The sequence below is a fragment of the Actinia tenebrosa genome, unplaced genomic scaffold, assembly GCF_029948245.1.
Source record: "Actinia tenebrosa isolate PJP-AT-01 unplaced genomic scaffold, QUT_ActTen_1.0 PGA_scaffold3__52_contigs__length_22856419, whole genome shotgun sequence".
Taxonomy (NCBI): domain Eukaryota; kingdom Metazoa; phylum Cnidaria; class Anthozoa; order Actiniaria; family Actiniidae; genus Actinia; species Actinia tenebrosa.
The window spans coordinates 21,874,890-21,893,175 of record NW_028292580.1 but is presented as its reverse complement, the minus strand read 5'-3'; the positions used below and the strand labels follow the sequence as shown (position 1 = coordinate 21,893,175).

Genomic DNA, 18,286 nt, shown 5'->3' with positions numbered 1-18,286 from the left:
CAAGTAGTACTGGAATCGTGATGTATTTATTTAGGAATGGGTAATCTTTGGGCAATTATTAAAGAATAGCTTGTTCACCCACGACAAATAACAAAATCGGCAAAATAAGCCCACAAATGCTTTCAACACTTAGGCGTTTAATATAAATATTTACGAATTATTTATTTACATTATTTACATGGAAACTTCTAAACTGCTGAGTAAAGATAAAATGGGTGTATTTTAGAATAAGTGAGAATTAAGAGGTTCATCTCTAAGCTTTTCGATAAAGATACCCGACAACTATTTTTTTATAGTACTGTGCGAGAAACATGTACCGTGGTAAAAACACCAGTCAAAGACAGAAAGGAATCAACGAATGGAATGGTGTAAAACGCAAAAAAAATGTTAATAAAGTAAGGAGGAAGCTAAAATCTAAGAGGATTAAAGAAAGCCTGCACTGTAAATGGAATGATACCCGAAAATATTATTAGAGGTAAGGTTTTTGTTAATCTTTATAGAAAATAAACTCTGCCGGTGTAAATGTTCAAAATTGGGGCCTAAGACCAGCGTATGCCTTCCACCCCTTCACGTTATCTGCCTCGGAGGGATGGGGTTAAAGCAAAAAATGACCTTGAGTAACCTTGATTCGTGTTCAACCAGACAAACATGTGATTTTCTCCTTTAAACACCACTTCAAAAATTCAACGGAAAGACTTAAGATTAGTCACCTGATCCGACAAACTCTTCAAAAATGACGGTCATTCAAGGGCAGATTTAATCTTCTAGGATGATTGTAATAAAATAACCACGTCAATCCGTGAACGAGATACGTCTGTGACAGATAAGCGGAACGTCTTTTTTCTAATAGATTTTGAGTTACTTAACAGTTTTATCATAATCATTCCGGCTAAACATACGAAAACCCAGCATACAAAAGAAAATACGTATACCAAGAACGATATTCTGAAATATTAAACAAATAGGGTGGTTGGGGTGCTTAGGCTCTCAAGATTTCAACCGCAATTTTGGTTTTGCTAAGAGGCAGGACTTAAGTATTGGATCTATAAAGATACAGTCGAGTAGATATTGTTTTTGATCGCCAATTTGGCTGAATACATGCCGAATCCAAGGTAACGCGACGACAGCTGTTCTAAAGATGTTCAGCTGGTTTTCTGCAGAAGGGACAGGAATTTTTCTGTAGGACCATCAATTCGTAGTCGTCGGTGTGAAAAACCTATAACACAAATCAAAAGAAATGTCAATCATATCAATACGTCACTAGTTAACAGTCTCCCCATTCACGATCAACTCGAAAGGGCATGGTTACACAACTACTTACTGCAGGGGAAATCAAAAAACTAGATTAGAGCGCTCTGAAAAGAGCCTAAAAACATTTCTTGATAAATCTATCTTGACTATTTGGAGTTTCATGTGCAATTAAAAAACGTGATTCAAACTAACGACTAATCAACCTCGTCGATTTTCCCTCTCTTTTTCCCTCTACTCTTTTTCTTTCCCTCCCTCCCTCCCTCCCTCCCTCCCTCCCTCCCTGTTGGGGGAAGGCAGGGGAAGAACTCATGGTGGATGTATTTAATGAACAGCAGGGGATGGATGCAGTTAATGATTTAACTACTTTCTGGTTAGCAACCTCTAAACCTTGCTCCAAATACCTAGAAATCTCGGGGAACTAGTTCTTTTTGTCACGATAGGTTCCTTGTGACGCAAAAGAAATATTTAAATATCTACGAATAACTAGTCCAATTTTCCTGTACCCCATTTGATCGCCCCCTATCCATTTCAATGCAAAAAACACACCCGAGAAGTTCATACATGAGATACGCACCCGATTACAGGACTCGCACAGTGTTATCGATACATCAGGCATTAATGACCTATAGTACTGGTACTTGAGAGGCCGAGGCCATTTCTTTACTATGACTTCCAGTTTGTTCATAGCCTTAAGAGTTGAACGCCCTACTCTCACAGGTACGAACTCTGATCCTCCTTGCTATAATAAATAACGAATAAATCATCTTAGCATACAGGAGCGTCGACCCAACGCTTATTACGAGGAGAGGAGAGTCCAAAATTGGTAACATAAGATTTATAATAAATTACATTTATATAGAAAATAATTTGTAGACGCCACAAACAACAAAAATGCGGTATACGGTGGATCACTTATATAAGATTTGACTGAATATGTGAAATCAAACGATTTGAAGATAAACAAAAATCCAGTACACCGTAGGTTGAAATGGTTTTACTTACACGGCATTTATAACATTTGCAAAAAAAAAAAAAAAAAATTAAAAAAAGAAAGAAGAAAGGCTTCAAATTGTATTGATATCTTGAAACAACCGTTGGGCTGATCTGTCAGTGCATGGGTAATAACTCACAGATCGGAAGATGATTGGAATTTAGGCCCCGTACCCGTAGGCGTCCACACGCAGCGTATTCGAATCGTTTTCGAATCGTTCTCACTGTCCTCACGTATCCGGAAATTTCTTGATCCGCCCTGCACGCTAATGCCTAGTCCCTTTGATGGAAATTTTTTCTTATTGAGCATGCGCAAAATCGTGTTTACGTCAGCGTATTCGAAAATTTGCGGATACGACCGTCCACACGTATCCGTATTCGGAGCGTATTCGAAAATTTCCACTCTGGAGACCGTTTTCGAAAATTTGCGGATACGGATAAAAAAATTGTGGACGCAACCCGCATCCGCAAAAAAAAAAAAAAAAAAAAAAAAATTGCGGATACAGAAATTTCCGGATACGTGTGGACGGGGCCTGAGACTGAATAGGTTTTGCGACGGGAAAACTGTAGAACCCGGAGTAAAACCCTCGAGAAAGCATAGCGGGGCTTCCGCAGCTCTCCTCTGGGTGTCCCTGACAAAGAACCAGGCTACCCTCTAGAGGAAACATTTCACTCACCTCAAAGCTCATTAGCTTTGCTGTAAATGGATCATCATCGTCATCCTCAGGCGGTAGGTCAGCGAGTGACAGAGTTTGTACATCTAGTATTGAGTTAAGAAAATGATATAACCAGGAATGAAGATATGCAAAATAATCTGAGAGAATCAATAGCGCTACCTGTAACGAGCTTTAACAAAAAGAGAGAGAAGAAAAAAAATTCAACCAAAAAAAGCTTGCTTGATAGCTTGCTCAATGCTTGTCAAATTCGCGAAGACTTTTTTAGACTAACTTTCCAAATGGAAATTTAGGTTTCTTTCAGACTTTAACTTTTTTTAATGGACGATGTTTAATAAAGACATGTCAAGAAACTGATGGCTGGGTACGCTCTAGGCTGTCCATTAATGCCGGCGAGAAAGGTGACTTCATTTTGATAAGAGGGTGCTCTATAGCTGGGCTCCGTGACCAAGAAAGCAAACAGTCAGTGAAAAACGAAAGGTAAATAGATCCTTATAGCCAGTTGTCAAGGATACTGCCCATGTCTGTGGATTTCCATTTTGACAAATCTTTTTCTCGCTTTGCTGTTGGTTCAACTTCGATCAACTTGACTGCTTCATCGTCACTACATAAAGAAAACAATAATACATATAATAATAATAGACCTTGGCTCGAGCGCGCTCGGTGTAATGTTCTCCCATTTCAGACCACGTATCATTCCCTAGAATACCATTTCTTTGTTTAACGGTTGCACATGAGAAGGCACATGAATATGGATAGAGCTCAAACAAAGAATCTTATTCTCAAGGGAATGACACGTGGTCTAAAATGGGGAAACATTACGCCTGAGCCGAGGTCTAATATATAAAGAAAAAGAACTGATATTAGCCGAGTTGTCTAAAATCTTAGGGCAGTTTTCGTGTGAAGGGGAAACGATAAATCAAATACGTTGTCGTACCGTATCTTACCGTAGAACTACGCGCTATCGTTGAATGACTTTCTGGAAGACAATGGGAAGGCATTTCTGTGTTATGGCATGTCCCACCGTGAACGTCCTGCCATAAGGTAGTTCCGTATCTTCACACTCGTAAGAAAACTGCTCTACGGCATGTCGCACCGTGTACGTGATGTAAGTCAGTACACTGTATGTTTCACACTCATACGATAACTGTTTTATATATTTCACGTGAATTTACAAAGAAACAAAAGGAATGCTTAAACTAGGTTCACAAGAGCAACGCAACTGCAATTGCAAAAGCAAACGCGAGCAAAATAACGTTTGAACTACAGCAACGCAAATGCAAACGCAAGACCAAAAATATCTTTAATGTAAACAAGCACCACTGCGCTAACTTATCTTAATTTACTTGCGCGTGTGAGCATTACTTGCGTTGCTCGTTTGAACCAGGCTTCAGACTTCCTCTGTGGAAGCGCGTATACTCTATCATGATGTCTTCAGCAGCCATACCTGATATCTTCTTCCAACACAAACTCCACTAAAGGTAATACCTCTGCCATAAATAAAAATATCCAAATTAGATTACTAGTATAAGCCCAAAAACATGTCTCTCTCTTTTCTGTATCAGAATTTGGTCTGTAAAGATTCGATCCTCCTTTTTTCGTTCATTCATCTCCCGCGCCTTTACGAGGAGGGAGAAGCACAATTTCTCATTTTTTTCACCATTTTTCCATTTCCTTCTCCCCCTCCTTACCCGTTCCCTTTCATCAAATTATCAAGTAACCTATAGAGCGTTTTCACTCACGTGACAAGGCAGCCATATTGATATACCAAACAATAGAAACTTTCTGCATAGTTTTTGGACAAAAATAGAGTTCAAATTCCGGAGGATAGAAAATGTAAATGTTTGGTATACCAAAATGGCCGCTGTATCGTCACTCTATTGTTACAGATACAACGTACCGAATGAAGAGAACGAGTAGACAAAAGGTTGTCTACAGTTAATACATTGGTTGCCTTTGTTATTGAGTAAAGGATTGGTTGTTGAGCATCGGTAGCACATTGGTAAAACCTCCTGGGTAAGACAAATATATAATACACTTGATAAATATATTGCATCAACAACGTTCTGGTTTAGCAAAATCGATGGGGCCTAAAGAGGCCGAGCTAGGGGTAAATTGTGATATGCACATAGCCTTGAAATGGCGACAAGAGATCCACGAACTAGCAAACAACGACAGCCTTGTTTATAATGAATTACCGATAGCAACGGGCCCCCCCCCCCCCCCCAACCCCCCCTCCCCCCGATAGGGCCTCTCTAAAGATAATAGCACCAGTAATTAAAAATAAATAAATAAATATAATGAATAATGCACAAAAAACTGTTTTTTCATGGTTATTGCAAAAACCTCAGTATACCGGAACCGCCGCGAAACCGGATTTTTTATCGGTCCCAGCACTGTCCGGTATAGAGGAGTTTTACTGTAAAACAAATTTATCTATAAAGCGCTGATTCACTCATTTTTCTAAGCGCTTTACAATACTAAGTATATAAAGAAAAAATAATAACTAGCAATAAAAAAATCTATGATTATGTAATTTTGCATGAATAATATTATAAAAAACATTCAACTCAAATTTCTTTTCGAGGCGCGCGCGCGGTCGTCGAGGTCACGGCAAGGCCCCCACGTTATCATATTATGCTACGTTTACCTCAAACATATTTGCCTACCTCATTATCGTGAAATGGCTTGGACCTTATAGTTACGCTACCAATATCTATAGCTTCTTGAAATCTTGATGGGATCTTCAAAGCCTAATTAAATCAATACACAGTTTATTCATTTCTTCGATTATGACTGAGTTCTATTATTAGACACAAACGTACTGACGACAAAAATGGGGGGGGGGGGGGGGGGAGGGAAGCGGGATGGAAACTGAGAACAGCTTGGTAAGCCACAAAAAGGAAACGCCCTTTTTTAATTCCCATACCATTACCATTACATACCATTAAAAAAACTTGTCATCGCTTATCGCCACCGCTATTACAGCAGTGGCGCAGCTCAACGGGGTGGAACTGAAAGCATTACACTGCTAGAAAGGCTAACAAACCCTAGCTATTTTCACCTGAAGTTTGTCGTACGCTGTTCTGGCCATTTTGAATGCTCCGAGGTTCTTGCTTTGTTTCGCCAGAGCAAACAGTGTCGCACTGATGATTGTTAAGTAAAAACAAATATATTGGGCACTTAATGATTATTCAAACCAGTATTATCAGAACCAGGAACTGAGATTATTGTCCAGAAAACCACATATATATTGCTTCTCTAACGCCTTCCAAAAAATCGTAACATCCTGGAGAAAGAAGATCCGAAAGCACGGCGCAACTACTGATTGCAGCGTTCTGTGCTATCTCCTTCCCAGAGACTGCGTATCTTCTGGCCTGCGGCGAAGAACTAGGGCTCTGACATACTCCATTCTCCATTTTTTGGCGCATGGGCAATTTTCCGGGAGTGAAATATAATCAATGAAAATCATGCTTTCAGTGTTCTGTGTTTACTTCCGAACAAAAAAATAAAAAATAAAAAAAAGAAATCTGGTGCAAATTTTTATATTTTTGGCAAGTCTTTGAACGCATGCGCTCTTATACCGGAAGTCCAAGAAATCCTGGTCTCAAAAAATGGATTATGCCAGAGCCCTCCTTCTCCACCGCAGGCCACAAGAAACGCAGCCTCTGAATACGAGATTGCGTTCAGTGCAGAAGTAATGTTGTGCGCAACAAGGTTCAGTTCTCCATCTAGTTAATGACCTTCTTCTGTCATTTCAAAATATCATGAAACCTTTGAACACATGCTTACAACCAATGAAATGTGACTTTTCAATCTTCTGCTGGAGGGAATTTTGTGTAGGTAGCCGTGGTTCCTTAATTCATTTTGTAGCAAGAAAAGCTGCTGCGTGTGACATCCCTCGAAAAACTATGCAATGTTGCGCGTCAACTACCGCTTTTAGTTGCAATAAGGAGGAAAATTCACTGAATAGTAAAATGAGAGGAAGGATACACTCGAGATACTCCGATAGGTGTTTCACGTATCAGCAGATGAAGCAGGTAACGGGCGATGTTGAATAATGTTTCAGGAAGATGCGACGTGAACGGTTCTTCCTGGAAAATACAAAGGATAATTCATGTTACTTCTGAATATTTTACTGATTAGTAATTAGTCCTCGATCACGAGTCAATAGTCCACGAGGTCGAAGGCCGAATGGTCTATTGACTCATAGGCCATGAGGGCGACCACGGCATTTTTCACTACTAATACTGTATAACTTGTAGATTACTAGTACCTCATCCAATCAGAATGCAGCATTGATGATAGACCTCTAGTTGGATATGACTAATTGGTTCTATAAGGCTATGAAAATTGACGGTATGGACGCGCCGTGCCGTGCCGTGCCGTGCCGTGCCGTGCCGTGCCGGACATGTGTCTGATTTCACTACGACTGGTTAAAAAGATGTTATAACATAGTTAAGGTAGGACGCGCGCTCTGATTGGTTTATAGCGTGAGGGTGTATCTATAGACTAACTAGCAATGGACGCAAGATAAGCATGAACCATTTGTTCATTTGAATGCCTCTAAAGAAGTGACTGACATACCGTGTATCGGTGTACAGAATGATACAAGTGATATATCTCAGCCTTCTCTTGGTACTCGTGGAACTTGTCCAGCATCATCAAGTCTGGCTCTTCTAAAATACAAACACATAAAAAGCAAATATAAAAGGCAGCACAAGTTCAAATGCTAGCTACATATAAAAACCTATTACTTTTATTGGGGTTTTATAGTGAATAAGGGAGAGCACGAGAGAGAAAGAGAGAGACACATGCGCAATACACGAGCACTTCCGAAACTGTTGAAATTTGCATAATCTGCATGACTTGCATGATCCTGAGAGAGGATCAACGGCCCAAAACAGCTGCAAATCGGCAAAAATTTAGTACAGACCAAGATAAGAACAGGATGATATGAAATGTTAGTAGCATTTATTTCAGTTTTTTTTAAAATAATGCATATTAAAAAAGTCCTAGTGAAATATTTACAAAAACATAGCTTGGGCTACCTGTGGTACAAGCTGCAGCTACGTAGTCTGCAAACTAATGTTGGCATGTCATGTGCGTTCGCTAAAGCACATTGTTAAAGAAATGAAGATAAATAAAGGGGATTTTATTGGTACCTGATTCATCGCTGCCCTTTGCCAGGTCCAGACATTGCATGGAAAGCTTCCAGTAATAATAACCAGCATCTTGGAATCTAGACAACAATGGACAATAAATATGGTTAACCTGAACATTAAATGAAGATGAGCCTCTAAAGTAATGGTAAGAGTCGCTTATGGCGAATTTTACATCAAAAAAAAATAACGCAGTTAACGGGTATGTCAACGATATTATAGTTACACTGTGGAACCTCTACAATCAGAACACCGAAGGGCTAGCAAAAAATTGTCCGCCTAATATAGAGGTTGGGTATATGAAACAAAGATTGTATGGTGATTTTTCCTGAACCTAAATATCTGTCCGTAATATAGAGGTGTCCGTAATATAGAGGTGTCCGTAATATAGAGGTGTCCGTAATATAGAGGTGTCCGTAATATAGAGGTGTCCGTAATATAGAGGTGTCCGTAATATAGAGGTGTCCGTAATATAGAGGTGTCCGTAATATAGAGGTGTCCGTAATATAGAGGTGTCCGTAATATAGAGGTGTAGGAAAATAGAAAGGCGCAGATCAAGGCTGGCCATGCAAGGCGACTATTACCTGCTTTCCACGACGGCGTTTTGACACAACTGATCAAGAACACGAACAGCGTCGTCTCTTCTTCCAGCCTTGTGGAATGCTAGAATTATAAAAACAGGAAAGCGAGAGAAAGCGAATAAGGGGCTATACGCACTATGACATAGCAGTGTCATTCGCATTGTTATTCCGTTGTAAGTCCTACTAAGGCGAAAGCGAAGCAGGTAAGGCAGTCCAGGAAATGGGCAGCTAAATGGGTTTTTAGCTTAACTTGGAAAGTGAAATGTTTTTGTGTCTGTTTTTTTCCCCCCAAAGTATTATATAAAGTGGGATTTTTGGTAATAAGACGTAAGACGAATTTACAAATAGCTAATTTTTGCGCATCGCGGCTCAATACTAAATTAATCGAAGAAATGCACAGAAAATTCTATTACAAGTGTTGCGTAATACCTTCCTGGGCTTCGTCGAACCGATCATTCTCAGCTAGCCAGTTCGCATAAGGTACATAAACGTTGTCCTTTAAACAGAAAAGACTGCGAATTAATTTTCAACTAAATAACATCAACCAATCAACCAAGTTTTTTTGGTTTGGATGTAAAATAAAATGAAATGTAAAGGAAAGCAGCATCCCCCCCCAACACACACACACACACACACACACCCAACACCGTCTGTCATCACAGGGTTTAAAATAACGGCCGGTCATCGGACAAATCTTTGCCTTGCTCGTCATTTTGACCAGCAACGAAATAAGTATTACTGAGCTAAAACTAATTTGGCTGGTGATCATGACTGGCGAATGAACGGCCGTAATTTTAGGCCATATGCTGCACCACAATCAACAAAAATGACGACAAAGAAACGACGTCACAACACAATTCAAAAACATAGGACCATACCTTATATTCAGGATGTTTCTCTACCATCTCAAACGCTTCATCCCAGTGTCTTGTTTCAACATGTAGTTCCATCAAAGCCTTGGTGTCTCCTTTCTTGATATACATCTCTGTTGCATAAGCATGCTGGAATGAAATCATTACAACATTAGTTTACTCTCCAAACGATTCGGCCGGCTCTATCTTTTAACACCCTTTTTCCAGATTTGACGATGCAAATATAGGATTTTGTTGCACTGTCATCGAAAGAAAATACCATCTTGTAAGAAAAAAACTTTATCGATCAAAAATAAAGATTACCTGATCAAGCTGTTTGAAGAAGTACGCGCATCTATCGATTCCTTCTACGTCTGCTTTGTTTAAGTTGCGGCCTACTTCCAATAGTCTATAAGAAGATTAGACAAAGTGAACATATTGTAACGAGTGCATAATAACCAAAGTTGCCACTATCGCTATTTTACAGCTTCACAGTTATTCATAAGTCCAGTGTACGCTACTTGCAGTTACATCTTCACGCAAAAAGCCCTTCTGCATCATTTAGGACAATATTTTTGGATTATGCCTTGTAAGTGACGAGGGCTGTAAAAATAGAGTGTAAGATTCTCGTTGACGGCAAACGTGAAACGTCAATTGACTATTCAAAAATTCTTTATAATTGGTGAAAAGGAATCTCAAAAATCTCCAAGTAGTAGATAAACAAAAGAATACTTGTCTTTGTCTAGAAGGTTTGCAAAAGGTAAAGAGAAGTGTAGGGAAACGATGAAAACGTGGTCACGTTTGTTGTTTGCGGGAAGGAAAAACGGGAATCTTAATCTGCCTAATAATGACAACCCACGAGGAAGTTTACCAGGCATTGATGCAGGAGCAAGAACAAAGTTGAAAATCACAGCGCCATAACAGTATATTTATCTATTTATTTATTTATAAGATAAGTTATATTTATGTTACGTATTTATGTTAATTTAGGGCCCATTTGAAAACCATGTACTGTATAAAATGGCTTCCTAATACAACATTAGTAAACTACAACAACAGTACTTACTTATCAACCCAACCATGTTCCCCAATGATGTCAATCGCCTTGAGATTCTCTCCAGCAGCTAGAAACATATCCCTATGGAAGGAAATATGATAGATAAATAAATAGGGAAATTTATGGGGAAATTAAGAAATGAACCAGGGGGGAGTGGGGGGTGTATCCTATATATAGAAGGGTGGGGAGGCTCGTACCTGAGAGGTACCTGAGGAAAATTTAAATAGGAATATTTGCAAAATTAATAGGAAAACACGACATAATAAATGGAAAAACATGACAAAATAGATGCCCAGATGTAAAAAAGGAACCAGTATAGAAACATGAAAAAATGAATGGGATTGTAAAAAAATGAATGGGATTGTAAAAAAATGAATGGGATTGTGAAAAAAAGGAAATAAAAACAATTCAGAAGAAACTTTGATGTTAATACTCACACGGCAGCTTTAGGATCATTGGTTGTCTCGCACCACTCGGCTTGTTTTTTGATCAACTGTTTGACGTTTTTAGGATCACTGGAGCCAAGGAACTCCTATAATACAAACCATATTTGTACATTATTTAGACAGTTTGTCATTTATCAGCAATGATGATGGTAGTAGAGATAGATGTGGTGATGGTGGATGATTGTGATGATGGTTCTTGTTAAGGTCTAATTATATCATTGATGATGATGGTAGTAGTGATATAGGTGGTGATGATGGTTGTTGGGGGCACCTGAATGATGATAGTGATGATGGTTGTTGTTGATATGATGATGATGATGATGGTTGGTGGGGGCACCTGAATGATGATGGTGATGATGATGATGTAGGTTGATGATGATGATCGTTGTTCATGATGATATGACAATGACGATAAAAATGATAATAATGATTGGTGGTTTGTGGCACTGGTAATGATGATGATGAGGAGGAGGAGGATGTAGGTTGATGATCAAGATCGTTATTCATGATCAAGATCATCAAGATGTTCATGATCAAGATGATAATGATGATGATTATGGTCATGAAGGTAATGATAACAACAATGATTATTAACATAATGATAACTAATTTATAAATCTTACGACACTTCTTACCTTAGCATATTCAAACTGTCTAAGGTCTGAAAACATTTCCATTGCCTATGAACAAAGAGAACAAAACTAGGTCACTAGATTTAGATAATAAATTTTCGTTTGCAGGTAGAAGATGGGCAAAAAGAGCGTCCACAGTGGGAGGGTAGGGTAGGGGGCATGGGTTGAAGTCACACAACTGCTTACCTTATCTTCATTTGCAGGTAGAAGATGGGCAAAAAGAGCGTACAGAGTGGGAGGGTAGGGTAGGGGGCATGGGTGGAAGTCACACAACTGCTTACCTTATCTTCATTTGCAGGTAGAAGATGGGCAAAAACAGCGTCCACAGTGGGAGGGTAGGGTAGGGGGCATGGGTTGAAGTCACACAACTGCTTACCTTATCTTCATTTGCAGGTAGAAGATGGGCAAAAACAGCGTCCACAGTGGGAGGGTAGGGTAGAGGGCATGGGTTGAAGTCACACAACTGCTTACCTTATCTTCGTTTGGTAGAAGATGGGCAGAAAGAGCATCCAGTGGGAGGGTAGGGTAGGGGGCATGGGTTGAAGTCACACAACTGCTTACCTTATCTTCATTTGCAGGTAGAAGATGGGCAAAAACAGCGTCCACAGTGGGAGGGTAGGGTAGGGGGCATGGGTTGAAGTCACACAACTGCTTACCTTATCTTCATTTGCAGGTAGAAGATGAGCAAAAACAGCATCCACAGTGGGAGGGTAGGGTAGGGGGCATGGGTGGAAGTCAAACAACTGCTTACCTTATCTTCATTTGCAGGTAGAAGATGGGCAAAAACAGCGTCTACAGTGGGAGAGTAGGGTAGGGGGCATGGGTGGAAGTCACACGACTGCTTACCTTATCTTCGTTTGGTAGAAGATGGGCAGAAAGAGCGTCCACAGTGGGAGGGTAGGGTAGGGGGCATGGGTTGAAGTCACACAACTGCTTACCTTATCTTCATTTGCAGGTAGAAGATGGGCAAAAAGAGCGTACAGAGTGGGAGGGTAGGGTAGGGGGCATGGGTGGAAGTCACACAACTGCTTACCTTATCTTCATTTGCTGTTTTCTTGTATAGTTTTGCTGCATCATGGAATTTTCCCTTCATAAGAAAAAACAAAAACTCTATCTCACTGACAGTAAAAGAAAAATTATTTCAAGCCTTCAACAGTGTACATATTCAGTACCCCTTTAAATATCAATAAAAACAAAGAAAGACCAATGTAAAAACTGGAAAAGAATATATGCTGGTCAAACAAATGGAATGGAATGATGCGAAAAAAGAAGCAATGGAATTCTTAGTTTGATATTGAAATAAACCTGGACGTCTAGTTTCTTGTAATGGAATGGAATGATAGGAAAAAAGAAGCAATGGAATTCTTAGTTTGATATTGAAATAAACCTGGACGTCTAGTTTCTTGTAATGGAATGGAATGATAGGAAAAAAGAAGCAAAGGAATTCTTAGTTTGATATTGAAATAAACCTGGACGTCTAGTTTCTTGTAATGGAATGGAATGATAGGAAAAAAGAAGCAATGGAATTCTTAGTTTGATATTCAAATAAACCTGGACGTCTAGTTTCTCGTACCTGATAAGCATACACATCAGCAAGAAAAGCTTGTTCATCTGTTTCACCTCTTTTCTTACGCTCCTACAGAAATTAAAAATAATATCATACATCAAAACTATTGACAATAATATGAACAACAGAAGGTGAAAAACCTGCTTCAATGAATGAGATGATTTCATTTAAATACAAATGGAATAAATAACATGACAGCACTTTTTTTACTTACCTCAATGTTGTGGATAAGTTCCAAATATCTCAGATCTCTTACTCTAATGAAAGCCTAGTACAGTCAAATGGATATTAATAATAATGTTAGATTTAGGCAAATGCTTTAGTATTGCATTAAAAAAGCCCAAGGCAGCATCAACAGTTCCAGCAACAGAATAAATGAATGAATGAACAACTTTAACACCAACAGCAGCAATGGCAATTACAACTACAACAACAGCAACAACAGCAGCAGCAGTAACGTACAACTATAACATCAGCAATAACAACAGAAAACCACAACTATAGCAACAACAGCAACAACAGCAGCAGCAATAACAACAGCAACAGCAGTAACTTACAACTACTACATCAGCAATAACAACAGAAAACAGCAACTATAGCAACAACAGCAACAGCAGCAGCAATAACAACAGCAACAGCAGTAACTTACAACTACAACATCAGCAATAACAACAGAAAACAGCAACTATAGCAACAACAGCAGCTACGTACAACTACAGAAAAAGTAAAAACAACAAGTGAACAAAGAATCACAAAAAAAATCACACTTACTTTCTTAGCAATATCAAAGTCAAGTCCCTGTTAAATAAACATTTGTGATCAGTTAAATACAGACTACACAAAAACCAACATAACAGGCCAAACAGCTAGTAATAATATTATAATATTACCGTATTTACTTCTTTAAACACTGCCCTCAATCAAACGCCCGAGCCATCAAATATGTGTCGCACCTAAGCGCTTTTCTCCATACAAAAAACATTGGTACATTTCTATTGACTTCTATTGGTACATTTCTATTATATTTGGTAATACTTTTTTTTAAGCGCAACCTTCGAATAAATGCCACCCCCAAATTAACACCACATATGAAGCCAGAAAAAGTTATTAAGCGTCGCGGCACTTAAACGAGTAATAGGTACAGTCCATAGCCACCATACCTCCAGAGCCTCCAAAGCCAGTGCCATCCAGTCTCCTTCAGTCACTCCTAGACAGGCTACTTTATATGCTTTCCTAAATGATAAACAGAAATTACATTTTTCACTGATTTATCATTGTATCCCAATATTTTCTCCGGCTTACTTTCACAAATATATTTCTCATTTTCTTTACCTTCCTCACTGCTCCTATATTTATATTGCTCATTGTAATACAGACTACTTCAAGAAAATGATTACTCTAACAAGACTTTAAGAAGAGCAATTTTTCTTACTTGTAAATTTTCTTTTCCAGATATTGATACATTGGTGCAGACTGAAGAGAAAGATATTCAATAAAAATTGTTAATAATCTATTATTTATTGACACAGTATCAATCAATCAATCAATCAGTTTATTCAATCTACCTTTCTGGAAATATAGTAACAAGTATTCAAAATTCTATTAACAATAATTGTACAAATATGTAATAAAAGAAATAGCGATTGCAGATTTTATAATTGAATGTATATATATCCAGAAGGAAGACACCTAAAGAAGAAACCATAGGCTTATATTCTTGAGGTGTCTTATATAAGCTTGGGTAATTTAGATATAATTATTTGATGAGGCATGAAGGTGTATATTGTCATATATAAAAAATGAATATATAGAAATAAATACATATTAGTACATACATATGCACATGAAGTTAAAGTTAGAAAGTATTAATTTACAATGATCAGTAATTATAAAGAGTTCATTTACAATTTAATTTTTAAAAAAATACAGATATTAAACTCAATTGATAGATTAAATTAATAAGCACGTAAAGATCAGTGTTTAGACATAACAGCTGATGAGATGCTTTTTTAGTGTAATTTTGAAAATAGATTTTGAACTTGCTGACCTAATGTGATTGGGTAGCATGTTCCACAGTTTTGGCCCTTGACTTATTACTATGAATTGTTTAATATTGGTTCTACAGAAAGCAGGTCTATAATTATTTGACTGTCTAGTTGGATAATTGTGGATTTGGGAGTTTTTTTACAAATTTTTTTGAAAGGAGTTAGGCAAAATTTTATTTTCTATTGAATACATAAACAGCCCTAACTGAAGAGAGTGAATATTTTGCAGTTTTAATAAGTTATGTTGAAAAAATAAGGGAGAAGTGTGAGCATCATATCTAGAGTTAGTAATAGTAATGGTAAACAACATGACCCCAAAATCAGTGCCTGTAGGGTATTGCCCAATAGCGTATCATTAACTTATTAATGTAACCTAACAGCATCCAAGACAGTTGTCTCACCAACACCCTATCAACCACAATATGTCAAATAATCAAATGTTAAGGTATAATTGGGTTACCTGTGGTACTTCTACTGCAGACATAGTATAGACATGAAGACAAAAGATCTTGGATCCACTGAACCCCACAACAAATCCCTGATGACAAAACAATATAATATTGAATGAATAACAATATCTTAAATCTACTGCACCAAGGTGACTTAGGGCACTTTCCATTAAGTCGAACTAACCAGTCTAAGCGGCCAGTTCTCAAATGGTAGGCGTCAGTTCTCATTAGTTTTGAGACCATGACTAACCAGCTCTAAAGATCTGACACATACCATTTGAGAACTGGCTGCTCGGAGTGGTAGGTTAGATACAACAGAATTTCTAATCCATGCAAAAATCAAAAGCATAAAATAATATACATTTTACAAAACACAAAATACATTCTTAAACGGCCAAATAATATATAAAATACACATACTACGCTGAATTAAGGGTTTGACCAATAGATAGGACACAGGCCCAATTATTACAAAGGTCAAGAATAAAAATTAAAAAACCTAGAAATCGTTTTAGAATTTTCTAACTTCTTTTTTACTATGACAATAATCATTCACCTCACCAATTCAAGTTCTTTTGAGCATCTCTTGAAGTAAGGGTGAATGACTTTGACACAAAAGATCGTACCGAGTAGACTTTGTTTACTAATGAGGCCATTCTGACCTCACTTCTATTCAATTGGTAGTCCCAACCGCATTTGGTGGCCATTTATGAGAAAGGTGTATGACTAGATAAACAGCTTTGTAACCTACCTGAAGTTTCTGCTGATGAACAGGGAAGCTGCTTGCTTTGATATTCAACATACCACCACCTGAGAAACACAGCATGTCCTAAAACAAAGCATGATAGGCACATTTAATAATCATTTATGGCTTACTTATAACATAGAAAGCTATTAATAACAAACTAAAAACCTTTTGCTAAATTTTATCACATATTAAAGCAGAATGAAGTTATGATTACAAACAACCAATAGGATGGTGTTGTATTAACGTTATGCACACAGTCCAATGTGTAACCAATGGGTTACACTGAAAAGTACTTTTTCAACTTACTGCATTGTGTGTGTTCCATGCAACACTGTTAGCATTGGGTTCCTGTTTAAATAAATACGATAGAAATGCTGTTAAAATTTGAAATCACAGGTCATGCTCTACTTACACTGAGTTCAGCCGGTATAACACAACATTTTAATATGCTAAATTTGTATAAAATTTATCCATATGATTGCATATGTTCAGAGTCAATTACCTGAAAAAGCAGTTCTGCCGTGTTGATGTCATAAACTAGACATGTACTGTTCTCATCTACTACAGCAAGTTTGACACGACTAAATGAACAAAAAGATCAAATAATCAAAATAATGGAATCAATGGTCATATAAAGCTCTTGCTTCTCACCTCTAGAGTCTCGGGTTTCCATTCCCAAACTAGGCATCACATGCAGGTTAAGTTTGTACCTGAGTGAGTTAACCATGCAAAGGTTGATAGTAACCTTAAGGCTCTATACCTTGATGCAAGGGCTTTTATCCAGGTTCTCCTGTTTGCCTCCCTCCACAAAACTTAACATTAAATTCCAATCTGTTAGTTAGTTAGCCATGCCATGACTTTGATCAACCCAGAGACTGTTTCAGGGTTCAATCTGTGAATTAGCCATGCCCTGACTTTGATCAACCCAGAGACTGTTTCAGGGTTCAATCTGTGAATTAGCCAATGCCCTGACTTTGATCAACCCAGAGACTGTTTCAGGGTTCTATCTGTGAATTAGCCAATGCCCTGACTTTGATCATCCCAGAAACTGTTTCAGGGTTCAATCTGTGAATTAGCCAGTGCCCTGACTTTGATCAACCCAGAGACTGTTTCAGGGTTCAATCTGTGAATTAGCCATGCCCTGACTTTGATCAACCCAGAGACTGTTTCAGGGTTCAATCTGTGAATTAGCCAATGCCCTGACTTTGATCATCCCAGAAACTGTTTCAGGGTTCAATCTGTGAATTAGCCAGTGCCCTGACTTTGATCAGCCCAGAGGTTGTTTCAGGGTTCAATCTGTGAGTTATCCATGCCCTGACTTAGATCAGCCCAGAGGTTGTTTCAGGGTTCAATCTGTGAATTAGCCATGCCCTGACTTTGATCATCCCAGAAACTGTTTCAGGGTACTGTATCTATAATATTTGAAAGGTTAGCTAGATAACAGACCCTAAAGCTATAACACAGTTCACTTACTTTGCACAAAGATCAAGACATCGTACACTAGTCTCTTGCTTTAGCAGCTGAACAGGAAAAGGATTGTTGACAAATATCTTCATAATTTGTCCACTCTTGAGCCCAACTAACAAACCCTCTCTGCCGACAGGACCTCCAATAACCTTGATATACCTGATCAGAGATTCCATAACCCACTCCCTAGAAAATATAACCACTAATTAGACATGCTGAGCCTGGGTAACGAATAGAATTTAGGGTACCTGACTTTGATTAGTCTAAAAACTATTTCAGGTATACTAACACCTAATTTCTATTAATTTATGTTTTCTTCATCTTTTGATTTATTCATGTAATAAGTGATGAAAATGAAAATAAATA

At 38.1% G+C, this 18,286-nt stretch overlaps 1 protein-coding gene across 2 annotated transcripts in view; it reads right to left on the bottom strand.

Moving 5' to 3' along the window:
• Positions 1-120: 120 nt before the first annotated feature.
• LOC116295685 (intraflagellar transport protein 122 homolog) overlaps positions 121-18,286 on the bottom strand; it is a 110,527-nt gene continuing 92,361 nt past the window's right edge. For both annotated transcript variants that reach the window (XM_089035283.1, XM_089035282.1), the window contains exons 17-45: positions 17,927-18,106; positions 16,956-17,034; positions 16,760-16,801; positions 16,457-16,534; positions 15,717-15,794; positions 14,644-14,684; positions 14,372-14,444; positions 13,983-14,009; positions 13,426-13,479; positions 13,218-13,280; positions 12,678-12,731; positions 11,648-11,692; positions 11,004-11,098; positions 10,576-10,647; positions 9,834-9,918; positions 9,537-9,659; positions 9,088-9,154; positions 8,662-8,740; positions 8,081-8,157; positions 7,503-7,594; positions 6,909-7,009; positions 5,980-6,061; positions 5,585-5,668; positions 4,816-4,927; positions 4,363-4,405; positions 3,431-3,519; positions 2,919-3,001; positions 1,826-1,990; positions 121-1,216 (exon numbers count right to left, since the gene is read on the bottom strand). In XM_089035283.1, coding sequence (XP_088891409.1) covers positions 1,133-1,216; positions 1,826-1,990; positions 2,919-3,001; positions 3,431-3,519; positions 4,363-4,405; positions 4,816-4,927; positions 5,585-5,668; positions 5,980-6,061; positions 6,909-7,009; positions 7,503-7,594; positions 8,081-8,157; positions 8,662-8,740; positions 9,088-9,154; positions 9,537-9,659; positions 9,834-9,918; positions 10,576-10,647; positions 11,004-11,098; positions 11,648-11,692; positions 12,678-12,731; positions 13,218-13,280; positions 13,426-13,479; positions 13,983-14,009; positions 14,372-14,444; positions 14,644-14,684; positions 15,717-15,794; positions 16,457-16,534; positions 16,760-16,801; positions 16,956-17,034; positions 17,927-18,106 — 2,347 coding nt within the window. In that variant the 3' untranslated portion in view covers positions 121-1,132. The remainder of the gene's footprint in view (positions 1,217-1,825; positions 1,991-2,918; positions 3,002-3,430; positions 3,520-4,362; positions 4,406-4,815; positions 4,928-5,584; positions 5,669-5,979; positions 6,062-6,908; positions 7,010-7,502; positions 7,595-8,080; positions 8,158-8,661; positions 8,741-9,087; positions 9,155-9,536; positions 9,660-9,833; positions 9,919-10,575; positions 10,648-11,003; positions 11,099-11,647; positions 11,693-12,677; positions 12,732-13,217; positions 13,281-13,425; positions 13,480-13,982; positions 14,010-14,371; positions 14,445-14,643; positions 14,685-15,716; positions 15,795-16,456; positions 16,535-16,759; positions 16,802-16,955; positions 17,035-17,926; positions 18,107-18,286) is intronic.